A 17767-nucleotide genomic window follows, 5' to 3' on the forward strand; every position below is an offset into this window, starting at 1 on the left:
GAAACCGCCAATATTTCCTGAGCCCTGCCTGGTTTACACTCAAGCGCCTTTTCTGAAGGGTTTGGGGCCGGGGGGGGGGTCCCTCGGGGGCGGCGGCGCGGGGAGCTCCGGGCCGCCGGGGGGCGCTGCGCGGCGGGGCCGGCCCGGCCGCCCTCCGCTGCCGCCTCGCTGCTCGCGGGGAGGCCGCCATGGACCGCAACCCCTCGCCGCCCTCCAGCGAGGCGGAGGAGGAGGAGGAGGGCGACGCGGTGGGCAGCACGGTGTACAGCAAGCACTGGCTCTTCAGCATCCTCACCCGCCTCATCGAGGTGCGCCGCGGGGCGGGCGGGAGGCTGCTGGCGGTGGTTTTTCCGCGACCGAAGCGACCGGGCGGCTGGTGGGGGTGCGCGGTGGCCTTTCCTCACCTACCGTCCCCCCTCTCCCGGTTTCCCTCAGGTCATTAGCCCCGAGAAGACCGAGCCCAGCGCGAACCCTGAGGAAATCCAGACGGAGCTGGACGAAGAGATGGAGAACGACATTTGTAAAGTGTGGGACATGTCGATGGATGAGGTGGGGGCACCGCGGCGAGTGGCTGCTGCCGTGTTGCTGGTGCTGAGCGCCTTCAGTCTAAATCCTGTCCCCAAAAGCCTGGGGAAAGGCTTAAATGTGCTGGGCCAGCTTTCTGATGCAGGTGGTGTTGCTGCTTCCCTGGTTTGGCTGGCAGCATTCTGTGGGTTCTTAAACGGGGCAGGGGTGGTGAACTGGTCTGAAGCAGCCTCATCATGCATTTTGAGACAGCGAGTGCTCTGTGCGCACTCCTTAAGCCCAGCACTAGATGAAAAGCAGGCCCTTATCTTACATCCCATCTGCAGAGCCCTGTGCTGCTGTCTGAGGATACAAAGCAGGGCTATATGGGAGTGTAAGGGAAACAGCTTGGTCTGCCTGAGCCATCCTCCAGGTGTCCTACGGGTCACACAGTGCTTAGGGTCAGCTGGTGGCAATGGGGCCATATTCACACCTGCTGGTTTTCTATATTACCTGCAGGTGTCGAACTGAAGCCTGGAGTGAATAGACAGCAGCTCAGCTGCACCTGAAGTGAACTCAGCTTGTATTTAGCAACTTGATTACTGATGCTGTCTCTATAATGGCATGTTTTCATCTAGCCATGTTAATGCTAGTAAACGTTTTTTCTGATCAATAAACAGTCTTTTAAAGTTTAGCTTGCAATGGCAATTTAACATATCTTTTTGGTATTTTTCTTAACATTCCCAAATTCTGGAACAAATTCTCAAGTAAGACAAGGATTTATTTGTAGTTCTCTGTTTAAATGTTTCAAGTAAACATGGAAGATGTGTACTTCATTCCCAAACAGAGAACTAATACAGTGATTTAATGAGGTGAAATAATGAGGAGCAGATTTCCTATTTTGTATTCTCTGATCAAGTCCTAATGGTAGTTTTTTTTTTTTTTTTTTTTTTTTAATATACGATGTCACTGCTTGACAAAACAGTATTTGTTGAATTCTGCATGGAATTAGCATGCCTGACCCTTTGTTGAGATAGAGGAAATAGAAACTAAATATGACTGGTTTGTTGTAGAGCCTATCACTGGCATCTTGAATCACTGTATGGGCTTGCTGATCTTCTCTCAGTAAAAAGCAGGAATGGTGGCATAGCACATTATTGGTACTAATTGTTGGTAAATACTTGATCTCTTGTAGTGAGTTTGACGTCTCTGATTCAGTCCTTGAACTATGTGAAAGGGTATGATTTGTGTTTGGAAATTGTAAAATTGGAAAGTCTGTTTACTTTTTCATTCACTTTCTCCACAGGATGTCGCTTTATTTCTTCAGGAGTTCAATGCCCCTGATATATTCATGGGAGTTTTTGCCAAATCCAAGTGTCCTCGCCTGACTGTAAGTATGGGCTGTCAAAAAGCTGTCCCATAATAATAGCAACAGTAAATAGCTCTGTACCTGCTTTCCTAAATATCTCCTTCTTCCAGTTGCATTTTTGAATAAGGTAGTGGAACAAAGAGAAAACAAAATTTAAAAAATGGTTTTTTTAATATGCATTTTTAATATGGTCCGATCAGTATGTATTTTGGTGATGCTGAAGGTGTTCTATGTCATTATTGATGAAGGATTAAATGTATGAAACTTAGTTATAAGGCTAGTTCTAATAATAAGTAAGGACTGGTCTGTTTTTTTCCTACTAGCTTGTTCTGTAATTACTATTTAGAAATGGTCACGAATTTGTTTTGTCAGTCCTACAAAAGTAACCTTAGCTGTTATGAATCATTGGAAACCAGTCCTTAATGAACTTTTTTTTTTCTTCCCCCTTTGTTTCAATGTCATTGCTTTGCAGCCTGTATTACATAATGCACTAGCATTTAGAAATTAAACCAGGGTTTTCAGCCTTACTTGGTGTTCTTATAACCTATGAAGTTGCCAGAACATTTACGTCAGGAGATGAGTAGAGGCGCACAGGACTTTGAAAGCTCAGTGTTTTGTACTTTGAAAGTGTGACCGAAATTGGGAAGTCAGTTTAAATGGGCTGTCACTAGATATTGTTTGGAATAGCAGCAGCTAGAGTGCCTGGTGTAATTTAGCAGAGGTAGGAGAATGTTAATAAATGTGCTAACTTCGATTGGTTAGGGTTAATTTCCAAGTTGCTGAAACTGAGCAACTCCTGGAATGTTCTGTATTACCACCAGGCACCTGCAGGTGTTCTAGAGCTCCCTTTGTAGAAGTGTGCATCCTTCTAGTGACTGTCCAACTGTCTGGGCTTGAGTATTTTAATGGGATGCACTGCTTTTTTTTTTTTTTTTTTTTTTTTTTTATAGGAAGCTCATATTAAGATGCGTTTTTTCTTTAGGAGTAAGCGAGTATATGTAAAGAGGAAAATCATAAGGTGATATTGTTGTTCTTAGGACTCCTTGTTGTTTTTATAATAGTGATGCCAGATTTCTAAACAGTGTATATAGACAATGCAAGCAGAGTTTCATTTTCAAATGTATTTGCTTTTACAGAACATCTTAACTATGCTAAATATCAGAATAGTACTTCTCCTGAGAATTCTTCAGGCTAGTCTAACAGCATACCTTAGAAATATTGCCTAGAAATTGGTAGGACATACGAACTTGGAAGTCAAACTGGAAAGCATCTTAGAACCTTTCTTATTTTTGTCTTATGGTTGTGGAAATAAACTTGTCAACTGTGTTGCAGTTAGTTCATTATACCTTGTTTGGACTTTTCAGGAAATCTGTGTGGGAATATTGGGAAATATGGCCTGTTTCCAAGACATATGCATGTCTATTAGTAAAGATGAGAATCTCGGGTAGGTATATATATGTTTTATATGTGCTTTTCTGGACTCTCACAGTTATGGAATATACATTGTTAAAGGAGCTAAGTTGGTTCGCAGTGCCTTTGTTCACATCTTTTTGTCATATCCTTACTGGTTGAGAAGTATTCAATGAGAAATAGGATGCAGAAAATTGGGGTTCTTTTGTAGTCCTTGGTCAAGCTCCCGAATCTTAAATTTCTACGTTTGGCAGTTTTGAAACGCTGGTAGTGCATATACAGTCTGGAAAAAAAAAAAGGTTTTAATTTTAGAACATGGCTGCAGCTATGAAATTAACCTTTTTTTATATTTTTGAAAAAGGTACTTTTTACTAATTCTTACCTTAAATTTTCTATTTAAAGCCAAGTGTTATTGCAACGTTTGTGTGATTCAGATTCTCCAACTCTTCTGGAAACAAGCAGGTAGGACATCTCAGAAATTAATGAATCATTAATTTAGTTAAGCTATGTTCTGAGGCCATGGGGGAAAAATTGACAAGTGGTCTCATTATTTTGATATTTTCCCATCTTATCCATTTGTCATTTCCACTTTGTTCTGAAATTGATTTGCTGTGGGCTAGATTCCTGCTTTTTGTCACACTATTCTCATTATTTTGGTTGTACTGCTTGTACTGCTAAGATCAATGAATTGGCTTCTAATTTGTTAAATGGGCAATTCCTGTCTAGGTTGTTGTTAACTTGCCTCTCCCAGCCTGAGGTGGCCAACGTTTGGGTTGAGAGAATCCGAGACAGCCCTTCTGTGTATGACTGTGTTTGCTTTATCATGTCAAGCTCTACAAACGGTGAGTTGCCAAAACAAGCTGAGAATAAGTGGTTTGCAGAAAAAATAAAAAGTGAATTATGCCATTTCAAAGACAAATATTTTCAATTGGGAGTAAAGAATTTCTTTAAAACAAGGTTAAACTCATGATGATTTAATAAGGACACCAAAATAAACTTGTCCGGCCTTTAAGGGTTTGTAAATATATCTAAAGTCAACATGGGAAGTGCATTTAGAAGAATGAGAAAGTTCTATGGGGGAATTAAAACCAAGTCAAATAGAAGAAATTATTTACACAGTAAAGGAAAGGACACGGTCCTCATTAAGAGATATGCTTATGTCATTTTTGATATTTGAAACAAGACCTGATTTAGATTATTGTTATTATTATTTTAATCAGATATGTATTTTCCGTTTTTAAAACTACCATACTTGAGGAATGTGAATTGGAGGAATAATTCAGTTTCTCTGAGTGGCAGCAGAATACTGCACAGGCTTTGGGTACGCAGTCAATGGTACAAAAGTCTCTTACTTTTTGTCATAGCACTAATTTTGCAAAAAAACAAATCAAGCACACAATCATGGAAACGTTTTGAGCAGCATTTATTTTTTATGTCCACTCAATTGTAATAGCAGTTGTCATTTGTCTATGAATCCTAATGCTTTAGCTTTTGGAACTTGAAAAATACCAGCTTTTTTGTTTTTTAAATGATGTAATGCTCGTTCCAACTGAAATCACAGATCTACTTAAGTAAAATGCAGATTAGCAGAAAACTGCATTAGGGACGAATCTTGGCATGTTTTATTTTGGAAGCAGAAGTTATAGCTTTTCAGGAACTTCGGGTCTCTTTGAAGAAAAAAGTTTTGTTTTATAATTAATAAGGTAGAATGTGTCAGTGGACTTGTCAGCAGTCCCTGTTCTTCAATCTCCACCACATTTATGCCCCTAAAAAGTAACGAGCACAGGAACCGTTAGTAGATCTTGAGTGAAACTAGTATATGTCAACACTGAATTTACTCTGATACTTGTATATGTTAGCATTCTGTAAACTAATTTTTGCTCTTTTCTTGAATTTGGTACGTTCTTTTGCGTGCAGTTGAATTGCTGGTAAAAGTGGGTGAAGTCGTGGACAAACTCTTTGATCTAGATGAAGAGCTAATGTTAAACTGGATTAAAAGTGGCACGTGTCAGTCTGTGGGACCGTCTGTAGATGATTCCCCTGAAGAACTTCCAGATTTTAAGATTGTGCCTTGTATACTTGAAGCAGCCAAACAAGTCCGGTAAGTGAGATTTCTTTATGGTATCGAGGCTGGGGAGTCTTCTTGTAACCTCGTTAAGGCTTGTCTCTGAAACTCTTGATTTTTAGCGGGAGCTACATGGTTTGCCAGATCCCTACAACACGTGTGCTTGCACCTACCATTTGAAATGAGCTAACTAGCTTGTTAGCAAAGAGCATGGCAGACTGCTGATGGTCTGTTGTGCATCTAAAACATGTAGAGAATAATGAGATAATTCAGTAATCATATCTTTAACTTGGCTTTGTTTCTTGTTTTGTTTCCTGTAGCTCAGATAATCCGGAAGGACTTGATGTTTATATGCATATCTTGCAGCTCCTAGCCACAGTGGATGAGGGCATTCAGGCTATTGGTAAGACACTTGAATTGCTACATATGATGGGAGTAAGAATGACAGTAACTTCTAGATCATCAGATACGGGAAGAAAAACAGTTCATGTACCTAGATTAAATTTGGTGGTTTTTCTTTTTTTTTCTTTCTCAAGTGCAGGCTCCTGATGGAGGAAAAGAAACTTGGAGTTTGCTTTATGACCTAGTTTGCCATGAACTCTGTCAGCCAGATGATCCACCAATAATTGTGCAGGAGCAAAAGACTGTATTGGCCTCTATTTTGTCGGTGCTATCTGCTATGTTTGCTTCACAGACAGAACAAGAATACATCAAGATGAGAAAAAGTAAGCCATACTTTTTTCTGTTCTCTTTTTTTAAAAAAAAAAATAATATATATATATATAATTGATATGAGGTGAAAGATGGTTAGTTTATTACTGTTTTCTAGAGGTTTGTTCGGAACACAGAATTCAGATACGTGTTTGAATACAGACAAGGCACCTTACTTGTGACTCAAAAAATCATATCTAGCTCAAAGTTCTGGTACTGGATGCTTCTGAAGAGTTATGGTAATGGAATCTACAGATTCTGTTCAGTCTTCTCCACAGGATAAATGCATGAAAACTACAGAATCTGTCTTTGCTAAAACATGAGGTCTTGCTAGTAATTTTTTTTTTCTAGAAGGGAAGATTCTTTTCTTAAATCCATCTTTATCATTTGTTACTTTTCAGTCCATTTAGAAGTCTTTAGAATTACAAGTTTACCTTGGGAATGTGAGTCACCTGTGTTTATCAAATAGGGTTATCTGGATGCACCTTTACCATGCTAGCTTCTCTTTTCCTTTTTAAAGGTGCTAAGTCTGACTGCCAGCAAGGTCTGGCTGCCTTTAGATTAGGTTCTAGTTTAGTATAGCAGAGAGATAAAAGTGGGGAGGGAATGTTGCAGAGAGCCCTGATCCTTACTTTCCCTGCCACTTCTGCAGCTGAGCCTGCACAAATTATCTGTCCTCCCAGAAGGTGAGAAGTGGCTTTGTTTTCTTCTTGCTCGCAGGGCTCTAGAAAGAATTGTGCTTGCTCTAGGTTACCACTAGAAATGTTTTCTTTCTATTCCTTACCAGCAGTGTATAATTTTAATAGGTACAGGTTAGATTGCAGTAAAGAAGTACTTGTTTTTTCTGCTGTTTCACGTTTTTTTAAGTCTTTGATTAAAAAAAAAAAAAAACAGTCAGAATATACATTCCTTTAGCTTTTGTATAAAATATTCTCATCTGTTTCAAAATTCTAGTTCCTTGGTAGGATTGGGGAAAAAAATTCAGTGTTAAACTTCCACTTTCTTGTTACTTTATATCAGATATGCCTCTGATTGGGAGCTTGATTCGTATTTTACAATACATGGAGGGCTGTGGGAAGAGATCTGTTGATAACTCAAAGGAATCTGAACAAGAAGAGACTGGAAAAGGTGACCTAAATGAGGAAGATTTTCACTTGAAAATTTTGAAGGATATTTGCTGTGAATTGCTTTCCAATATGTTTCAAGAACTGACCAAGGTAAGAATAAACAAAATTTGAAGAGGGATTTCAGCAGGATGGGTAAGGAAAAAAAAAGTTACTATTAATTGGACGTTTCTCTGAGCAACTGAAATTGCGTGTTGGAAATTCATTAAGGAATTGATCAGAAAGTCAGCAGCAACGTGTATCAGATGGCAGGGACACAGGTTTTCAAAAGTATGTACCATCAGGGCCAAGATTCTGTATATTCAATTTTTCAGGTGTATGTTGCCAATTCCTTTTGAATATAAGTTAGTTTAGGGAAGACCATCAACCCCTATATAAATTGATCTTCTCAGCTGGACTTTTTTTTATGGGAGAATTCAGAAGAAGAGACTTCTGAGGCGTTAGTTTTCACACCTTTTCTAATTAATGTCTGGAATTGTCTTAGAACTGTACATTCTACTTCCTTGTGGTTTCACCTGTTACGAGAACAAAGCGCTGCAGCCACTGTGTGCGCAACTTTGAGTTTTTCTTTGACAACTGCTCGTGACATTCTAGTTGTATTTCTCACTTTATTTTCCAGGAAAATACATTAGAAGGACTAAACCAGGGACATTTAAATGAACAGACATGTTCGTGTGCATTCCAGAACCTCTTGCCACTCTATTTTGCATCAGTGAGTATATGACAAAGTATATAAGGTGGCTAAAAAATACTATTATTGCAAGGTCTTTCGGAGACAAGTGTAAAACAGCATTAGGACAGAATTCTTCGGACACATGTAATGTACCACTTTAGACAGTCTTACCCTCCCCTTCTGGCTTGCTTCAGCCAGAGCTTTGCCTCCATCATCAACTGATAAAAGGTCTAACTGTGCTGAAATGAATGAACAACTCAAATTTTATGTCAGCTGAGAAGTTGCCCTGTATGGTTTTATAGAATAATTAATAATATTTTGCATAGGAAGCTTTTCTTTATGTACTTTTACATGATAAAATAAGAGGCTGGGGAAGGCAGTGGTTCAAATCTTAGACCGAGTGAAACTGTGGAGTTGAGGAGGAAGCTATCTACCGTGGAGCATTTCTCATTATTCTTTACAATGGCTACTGCTGGCTGCTGTGGCTGGGAAGATGGAGTAGAGAGACCCTTAAACTGACTATAAGAATTCTGCGTTCCATGCAAGTTAATATTTTGTATTTTTGTTTGTTTGTTTTTTATTGTGTGTGTGTGTGTGTGTGTGTGTTTGTGATTTTAATTCCAGGTGGAGAGTTTCCTTGAAGTTCTGCGTGAGGCTGATCAGACACTTGCTGAAAATCTAGAAAAACGTTTCCCAAGCCTGAAGGTCCACACCTAAGACTGTACATGAAATACTTTCCTTTTTTGGAATGAAGATTTTTGACTGTTCATTACAGTGTTGCAGAAATCAGTTTTTCAGTAAATGTGAAAGAATGAGTTAGCCTCCGAACCAACAGGTGGCTTTTAAGAAATATTCCAGTTAGACCTGATTAGACTAGGGATAATCTGGTCTGCATGCGGAAGGAAACTGTTGTAAATTCAGTTCTGCACCTTCCATCCTGTTTGCTCTGGTGACGAGAGACTGTTGATTTCTAGTTGCTCTTTTGTGGAGTAGTGTTGTTTGAATAACTCCTGATCTTGTGCTTTTTAACATATGTTGAAACAACAGAATGGATGAAATGCACAGAGTTGTTCTTAACGTGATGATGGCATTTTCCAAGTTGCTGCTAGCAGGAGGAAAATTGATCAGGAAATCTCAGATATCCTTTGGCTAAGCACCTTCATGCACCTGATGAAAACAGTTAAATTACACAGAGGAGAGGGGTTTCCTTTTTTTTCTTTTTTTTTTTTTTTTCTTTTAGATCACATCAGTACCTTGAGCAGGTACTTTAACAGATGTTTCATCCCGCACCTCTAAAATCTTTACCTGTCTTTGATTGAAGCATTTTTTGCCCGGCGGCTCTGAGTTATGACATCTAGGCCCAGCACATTTCATAGGATTTGAGAGTGTGGTTACCAAAGGTCTGTGCTGCAGCTTCCAGCCCTGGCAGCCAGCTACCCAAAGTTAAGAGTTGTAGGATGGCTTGGATTTAATCCTTGGCATACTTGCAAACTTTTTGCTTTTTTAAAGCAGCAAGTACTTCAGTTTAGGAAGACAACATGTATCAGACAGTTCTTTCCTCATTCACATGTTTTATGAGTCATCTGTGAATGGCATTAGAAATGCCATGCTAGCCTGACTTTTCAGGGGAGTTAAGATGTTAAGTCAATTGCAGTCAGTTAATTCAGTGTACGGAGTCTTCTAAAATGCCACTTCTAATCACATTACATTTTAACTACACTACATTGTTATATCCCTGCATGCAGTGCCGCTAATATTCTTTTCTCTGTGTGTGAGCAGCACATCAGCTCCAGCTGTTGCTATAAAGCAGAGTGCAAAGCAATTGGTCTTCATCAGCTTTGGGATGTAAAGGAAAAGTGGAAAACAGAGCATAGGGAATAACTTAATACCATTATGCACACGTTCCCTCGTTCCCCATGTTTTTTATAGATTTAAATGTTGTGCTGGGCCCTGTTCTGTTTGCCCTGAGTTACCTGTACATGTGGTAAAATACAGTATCTGTATGTATATATAGCCTTTTCATCCAAACTTCTAGTTTTCAAAAAAGTACAATTTAATCTTTTCCTTGTGCTGCCAGAAACTTCTTAGTTGTTGGCAGGGGACTTAGAATTTAAAAAGTCTGACTTTTGTCACCAAAAAGAATTGCAGTGGTTTCTATCAATTTTTGTATGCTGTGTTTACTGGAGAAAACTGGTAACTGTGAATAGGATGACAGCATTTTTCTTACTACTTTGACATTTTTGGATATTTTCTTAAACCTACAGATTTGTAATAAAGTTTCTTTAAAAAAAAAAACACAAACAAACAACACTGTATGCTTTTATTCCTTCTAAGTGTCAATTAAATTTGTTTCCTGAGCTACTGGAAATGTCTGTTGCTGTCTTGAAAATGTCATTTTTAAAAGGAAAATTGAGCCTCTTCATACTGTCATTGTGCTGTAAAATATATTGTCCTTTATTTAATAATCATTTTAACTATTTTGTGTTTCCTGTGCTTGGCCACTGTTGTGGTCTGGAAGTAAAGGTCTCTCTCATCCAGTTGCTAGCTTTTCTGGACTTCGTTTGTCCCCAGATGTATTGTACATATCTTTACAGTAGCCCACTACAGTTGAGAACTCATTCTGATTTGCATTTCTTGAGGTTTCGTAGTTTCCAATAGTGGTTTAATGTACCAAGAAGGTGAGACATCATCTGTGTAGTTTACCTGTATTTGGTTCCTTCTAATTTACCGTACACAAGTGCCTGTTGTTGGCTGACTGTTAAATGTGGTCTTGCTAATTACGAGTGGGTGAGATGTGCCATTTCCCTGATATTACTTTTTGAGTTGGATGCTACCTAATGCCTGTTGTGTAGTAGTCGATCAAGTGGATGATTTCAATGCATGGCAAACCAACTGGGTCCCACCCTCCACTCTTCTGCAGTAGAAGAAGCTGTAGGAGCTTTCATCAGCCTTGCTTCGGCAGAATGATAACTCAAGTATGCTGGGAATGTTTGTCCTTGATAAGTGGAATGGAGATGGAATTCCCCACTTGCCCCACCAAACAGCTGCAACCTGTGCTAAACGGGTGAGACAGAGCAAGAGGTTGGTGCCAAATCCTATGTATGCAAGGGAAATGTGCAATGTGTTTGGCATTCAGATGTGGAAGAAACTGCTTATAGGTGTCAGATGTGTCTGGCAATGGTGCCCATGTACTACATCAGCCTGCCAGCAGAGATCTCCCTGAGCTTGTGCTTCATGAACATAATATGCCTGTTCAAACTATAAAGGTGTTGTTTTTTTTTCTCTTTTTTTCCTCCTTTGTTCCCTCTCCTAGCCATGCTTTGACACTGGCTGGCAAGCCAGATCTCTCTGGGTTAGTCGGTTCAGAACAGATCTATCTGTAAAATCAGGAAAGCAGCTTTCTTGCAGACCAAAGACCTGATTTACTTCCATAGCATCCCTCCTCTGTGGAAAGTACTTTTCTCTGCCTTCTGCAGGGTTCCAAATGAGAAGTAGGTATGCAAAGTGCTGTATGAAGGTAATGGGAGCCTTGTCCTGCTTAGACTGAGCTGGATGTGAATGGTGGTATGAGAACACCTAGAAAGGAGAGGTAGAAATCAGACTGCAAGGGCTTTTTTTAGGTCTGCATAATAATTTCTTTCAAAGATAGGATTATAACATTATTTTGACTCCTGTTTTGTATGTGTCTTGCATCTTAATAGTGACTGTTTTCTGATGGGACAAAGCAACATCTGCTCCCTTGATGGTGTAAGGGGCTTGCTGCTGTTCACATCCTTGTGCTTTGCCCAATATTTTTGTCACAGACCTGCCACTTCTGGTAGACTAAACCAAGAAGCCTAGTATGCCGAGAAATCCTTTTTTATAGTATTCAAGTATTCTTATAACTGCTATGGTGATTCCCTTTTCTATAAGATTGTGCGTTGCTGATACTGATTTATTATAACCACATTGGTTGTAACTAAGCCAAACACACACACGTGCACACAAAATTTAAAATCTGTTTTTAAAAGTCAACTGTCTTCATAGTTTATGATAGTGACATGAAAAGGTATGGTACCTTACAGTGTCTTTGTTTGATTGTATTGAAATCTGGGCTCTTTTGGATTATTTTGGATTACTAACCACAGATTATTTTGGCTGTTCACTGAGTTAGAGTTGTAAAGGCAGCAGCACCTCCATGATATTTTCATTCAAAAAATTATTTCTGTTTCTAGAGCAGAATCACTTGGTCACAGCAGTTCCACAGCAAAACCTTTACTTTCAAAAATAATATTAAAAAATCAATTTTTCCTTTTTAATGCTTGCTGTTTACTTATTTTCTGTTCTAGATGATGATGAAATTCACATGCTGTGCTGAATTCAATGGTAAAGGAAGAACCTATTACACCTGAGGCAAGGACCAGTCTGCTGTAATACACAATTTCTCAAAAATCCTTACTGTGAAGGCAAAACAAAGCAGTGAGCAGCTGCGTGTTTGCTCCTCAGTTGCAGCCATGTGCATCAGTCATGCCGTTAGTGTGCCCATCAGTTGGAGCTGATAAGCCGTGTGCTAAGCAAACCTGACATGATAAGGTTGGTAAAATAAACCAGGTTATTTCCGACAGCTATGAACAGAAGTTTTGCACTGGGAAATACTGTTCCTGTTCCTCCTTGCTTCCCTGATTCAGTGACTCACCTCTATATTCTGTTCCAAACAAAATTAATTTTAAAGGCAAAGAGCTAGCATCTAAGATTGGTAAGAGGAAAAGTTTTCTTCTGAATTGTCATGGTGAAGAAAACGAACAAACCTATGGAAAACCCTCTGGGGTTCTTTGTGCTTGCTTGCTTTTTTCCAGTTCAGATCTTTGGGAGTTAGCTGCCTGGCCTCATGATGAGCAGCAGCAAAGTCTCAGAGCTGAATTTTATAAAAAGATGCAAACGAGTTTGCTTGAAAAGGTAACAGTGGTAGGATGTGAGGAGGAGGAAAGCAGTAATACTAGAGAAAGAAAAAAAGAGATGAAGGGATACTGTAGAAAGAAATAAAACAGGAAAAAAAAAAAAAGAATTATGACATGAGGAAAAAACTGACTAATTGTTACGTTGAAGGAGGAAAATATTAAATATCAGTAATAATGATAGGATTCTAGATTTGTCCAGGTGGAATATCTAATGTGTGGTCACCTATCAAAAAGGTGTCATGTTCATTATATTTTATGTTTTCAAAGCTGAATCTTTGTAGTTTTCCCTGCTTGCACAGCAACGAGACAAATTTAAGGTGAAGTCTCCACAGCAGGTAGGCAGGCTGATGTTGCTTCATTTCCTCTGTTTTTGCTGGCTGGCTGAGGCATCGAGGAGCAGAGCTGCTCACAGTGGAGCGGAGGTGGTTTCAGGTGTTGTGTGCCCCTGCATCGCACACACCTTGCATCTGCTAGAGGTGAGCTCCAAAAGCATAGCTGTGCAGGGGTGATGCTCATGATGCACTTCATTCTGAGCAGAGCACAGCAGACTGCAGCAAACACCTGGTTTTGATAATTTGTTGGGTATCAAGGGGCAGGGACCTGTTTTCACTTGAGGAGACCAAAACCCTGCACAGTCTGCAACGCCAGGCGCTATGAGTACAAATCTTCACTTCTGTATTTGACTTCAGTGTTTATATGTTTAAACATTAAAAAAACAAAACAAAACAAACATGTTTACCCCAAATTAAAAACTCTGTATGACCAATATATTCTACAGGGATTAAAATCCAAGTCTGAATGTCCATGGTACTTTGTTCATGCACGTAGCATAGACATGGTGACAGTCTGCAGGTTTGTGCCTGTAATTAACATCGTCCTGTGTTGTTGGCACACCTGCATGTTTTGTCCCTTTATCCACTTTCTAAGGAAATCTTAGAAAAGCAAATGCACCTTGATGTTCTTCTGTTTTGCAATGGTGGCTGTTATTTATTCTGTGCTTTAGGTTATGCAAACTTCATTTTAATTTTGCAGTGAGCTTGTATCAATATTATTTTTGTTGTCGTGCACATCGTTTTTGGTGACAACCCTGTTTAAAGAAGTTGTAACTTTAACAAGCCATCTGTTAACCTTTCAGAGAAAGGAAGTGCTTTTGTCAGTTACTCTAATGAAATTGCAAAAATCATTTCCTGGTCTCTAGTTGTAGCCCAGTCATCCTATCTTCTGTCAATAGGAGGATATTGAAACATACAGGAGAATACATGCATGCTTTAATCCCACCTTGTGATATAGCCACAGCGCTGTATTTTAGTGCGTCACATTATAATTAGCTAGTGATGTCAACGGCTTTTATCTTCCATTACAAGTTCTCTGTATTGCACAAAATCTCTTGTTCTACATGAAAGAGTTTCCTCATCCATCGGGTAGGCAAGCTGGGCACAAGAACCGCAGGAAGATCTCTTGAGTTCCTGCCAGCCTTATTAGTAAAGATTCTGATTTCATGAGTTAAGAGGGTAGAAAGGAAGGAAAATCATGTCAGCTTAGGTAGGAATAAACAAAACTGCAAAATAACTCCATTTCCTCCTTTGGGATGAGGCTGGATGGAAGGAGGAGAAACAGTGGATAGAAGCATTTGGAGTAATGGGAAAAATTAATGATGAAAGCATGGGAAATTGCCTAGTGAGCTGTAAAGTGATGTTAAGTCTGAGGAAAGGCTTTGAGGCATCAAAATATGCTGGCATTGAGCAATGTGAGCTGTTCGTGTGGAGAAAATCCCAAGCACAAATGAAGGGAAAACTTGTCCTTTTCCTTTTCATCCTCTAAGAGAAGATTTGACAACTCCTAAAAGAAAGGAGGAGATGTGTACCCAAGACCGTGCCATGGTTTGGCTCTAGAGTGGGGTTGAAGTTGCACAGTGTGTGTGTTCAAGTACAAGGGATCAAACCCAGAAGAAGTGGCCGGGGTAGCCCAAGAGGAAACTCGTTGCAGACTTGCTCCTTATCTGGCCTCCCTGGGCGCCGGAGCAGGTGGGTGAGGACAGCCCGTGGCGCTGTGGTGGATGACGGCAGTGTGGGTGCCTCTTGGAGCCCACCCCTGTGCTTCCCTCGTGCCCAGTGCTCTCCAGCAATGAAGAGCTCATGTTTATAATTGGGTCTTTTATCACTATGCTCTCTCTAACTTGCTCTAGCAGATCTGTAGCCAACTCTTGTGATGGCAGTGTGGGAGTGAAAAGAGGCTTCCCTGTGTGTTTTACTGGGAGGGATGATGGAGTCAGGCTGGTTCTAAATACATCCCTCTGAGCTTCGCTGGGCTTTTGGTAGACCTAAGCATGTGCCAGTTACTCTCTTGTAGTTATCACCACCCCTCTGGTCCAGGTGTGGGTTTTTTGTAAAATAAAATGGTCGTGGTTAATGAAACTCAGGTAAAAGTGAAAATGTTGACATTCTCACCCAAAGCAACAGACTGAACAATTGTGTTAAAAAATAACCACAGGGCTGTACCACACTTGTCAGCTTCTGCATTGGAAGAGCACTTAATACTGCACACACTGTTGTCTGTGTGGCAGACTTCTTTTTTATCCTTCTGGTCCATAGTATAAAGTTTGAGAATGCTTTTTGAAAGGAGCTGCTGAATGCAACATGGCGTGATGTGGGTGCGCTTGCAGGGAAAGGAGCTGCTTTCATGATCTAACTAACTGGTTGTTCTGCTGATTCCTGAGTTTACTCAGACTTAAAAGAAGTAAATGTAATTACATTAAACAAAGCTTTTTCCTTCCCACATGTGCTTTGGTCCATTTGCTGCTTCTGGGAGACAACAGCAAGCTTATGAATAACAAGTGCAATCTATTTTTATTTATTTTTTTGACCTGTGGCAAGAGGCTGGCAGGAGAAACATTATGCACAGGTGCAGCATGTTCATGGGATAAGAGGAAGAGGTTACAAGGGTGTTTGAAATGCATTATTTGAATGTGTTCTTTGAATGTAAATCTCTATGTTAAGTTGGTAAAAGGATAAAACTGTCAAGATTTTGGTGTTGCCAGTTGCAGATCAAGATCATTTTGACAAAATGTGGCATTGTTTGATCTGAAGCCTTGACAAAACAGAGGGAAGAGTTAAAAGGATTTGAATTCAGTTCTTGGCTATTCCAAAGGCTTCTATTTAGCTGCCATGAGCTGGGTAACCTTTCAGTGCCTTGCGACGTGGATCAGCAGCCCACTGGGATTCAGTGTTTTCCTGCCAGCCAGGAGTGACAGCCTGTTCAGTTGTACTGCTCAGCTATCTGCCTGTCTCATTTTGAGAGCATAATCACACATTTAAAGTCGTTTCTGTGTCTGGTCGCAAATGGAGAGCTCCACTTAAAAACACAGCCTCGCCCAAATGTGAGCCTTCTAGAAATTCATTCTAGACTGTACCTTCTTTTTTTGTCTGTATTAACGGGGTAAGTGAAAATATGTGGGGTGAAAAAGCTCAATTAAGAAATGCCAAAGCTATCTAATGCCTTTTGTCCTCTGGAGCAATTCTCCCATCGAGTTGAAAGTAAAGATGACTAAACACTATTTGTTCTTGACTAAAAAGTAGATTTAAGAAAAAGCAAATGCTTTCCCAGGGAACTTGCTAGATATTAAAACCTAGTTTGACTCATCTAAAACAAACTTTTTTCTCCCATCTTTTCACTCTGAAAATTAGTACTCTTTTTGCCCATCCCTAGCTCTCTTCCATATAATTCCTAAAGATAATATGAATGGGAGAGAGATTTAGTGTTTGTCAGTTCACTAAGTATTCTACTTGAATTTCACCAAGCTCTGCTTGCACAAATGCATCTTTGTTAAACCTTCTTTAGCCTGTTCTGGTCTACACTGGCATGCTCACAGTTACGTGCCTGCTCACAATTTACCACCCTAATCTTTTATCCATTATTCTAGTTGCTATTTAGCTAATGCTTTTATCCTTGAATATTCTTATCATGTTGTATTTCTCTGAAGCTATATTTTTCACCAAGTGTTACCAAAAGCAAGACTCTCTAATCAGACAGATGAAGCTCATTAGTGGTATATTTTCAAAGAGCCTTTTTTTGATGCAAACTAATTAATTTTGACCCATTGCAAAATTGTCCTAACTGTAATGGGAGCTAAAATCTAATAAGATAAAAGAAACTGAGATGGAAAAAAACAGCCGTCACGAGAACACAGCACAATGAACAGCTTCTGCTAATCTTGGAAATGATGATCTGTTTTACAGCTCTGAGGCTGAACGTTTTACAATTGCCAGTGTGTTTGAAGTCCCTATGGTGAACTGGCGGTTTTACGTTGCTGGTTTTCATCCTTAATGCAGAAGGTAACTGTGATTTAATTTACTTTGTTCACACTGACCAGTGGTCAGTGTTAGTGTTCAGACAGAAGCTGCCCTCCATGGTTTGTTCTGCTGTGTGAACAGGAGCGTTGCAGAGGATGGGCAGGGCTCTAAAGTGCCTTGGCTGAGAACAATCCTTCAAGCTCATTTCACTTTGAAACAAGAATGGACCATTAAAAACAAAAAATGGCAAGGAAAGAAAAGTCTGGCCACGTTCTCAGTTTCAGAAAGGCTGGTTGTTGTTTTCAGCAAGGAGGTAGAGAATACAAAAACTTTAACAATGTCTTCTGATTAGTTTAACCTTAGAGTCACTTCCTGACTTTCCTTGGCCTTTCTGTGTTTAAGATGAGTGAAAAAGATTGAATGCAGTCTTCCTGCTTCTTACTTTCAACAAATTTAATGTCAGGTAAACATCCTAGATGAATATGAACATGGTAGATGATACTGGAGCACGGTCATGGTAAGGCTGTGCTGTCAGAAGTGCCTGAAGAGCTCTCTTTCTATTTTCAGAACGGATCAAAGCCGCCTCAATCGCTTTCTGAGCAGTGTTTACTCATATCATTAGCAAGTACAAAGCTTTCTCCTTTGTTACCTTTTCCACCTCACTTTGAATGCAAAATATGCCTCT

The 17767-nt window shown here is 39.8% G+C and overlaps 1 protein-coding gene across 1 annotated transcript; it reads left to right on the top strand.

Moving 5' to 3' along the window:
- Positions 1–188: 188 nt before the first annotated feature.
- On the top strand, positions 189–10145 carry SAAL1 (serum amyloid A like 1; the record flags this gene model as incomplete). The annotated part of the gene is made up of 12 exons (XM_084287433.1): positions 189–308; positions 436–549; positions 1811–1894; positions 3238–3317; positions 3686–3745; positions 4010–4125; positions 5201–5384; positions 5669–5751; positions 5885–6073; positions 7080–7276; positions 7803–7895; positions 8481–10145. 12 exons carry the CDS (start codon positions 189–191, stop codon positions 8571–8573), a joined length of 1413 nt encoding a protein of 470 aa, XP_084143559.1. The 3' UTR covers positions 8574–10145.
- Positions 10146–17767: the final 7622 nt, after the last annotated feature.

This window comes from Netta rufina (assembly GCF_964035555.1).
Source record: "Netta rufina genome assembly, chromosome: 5".
NCBI classification, from domain to species: Eukaryota; Metazoa; Chordata; class Aves; order Anseriformes; family Anatidae; genus Netta; species Netta rufina.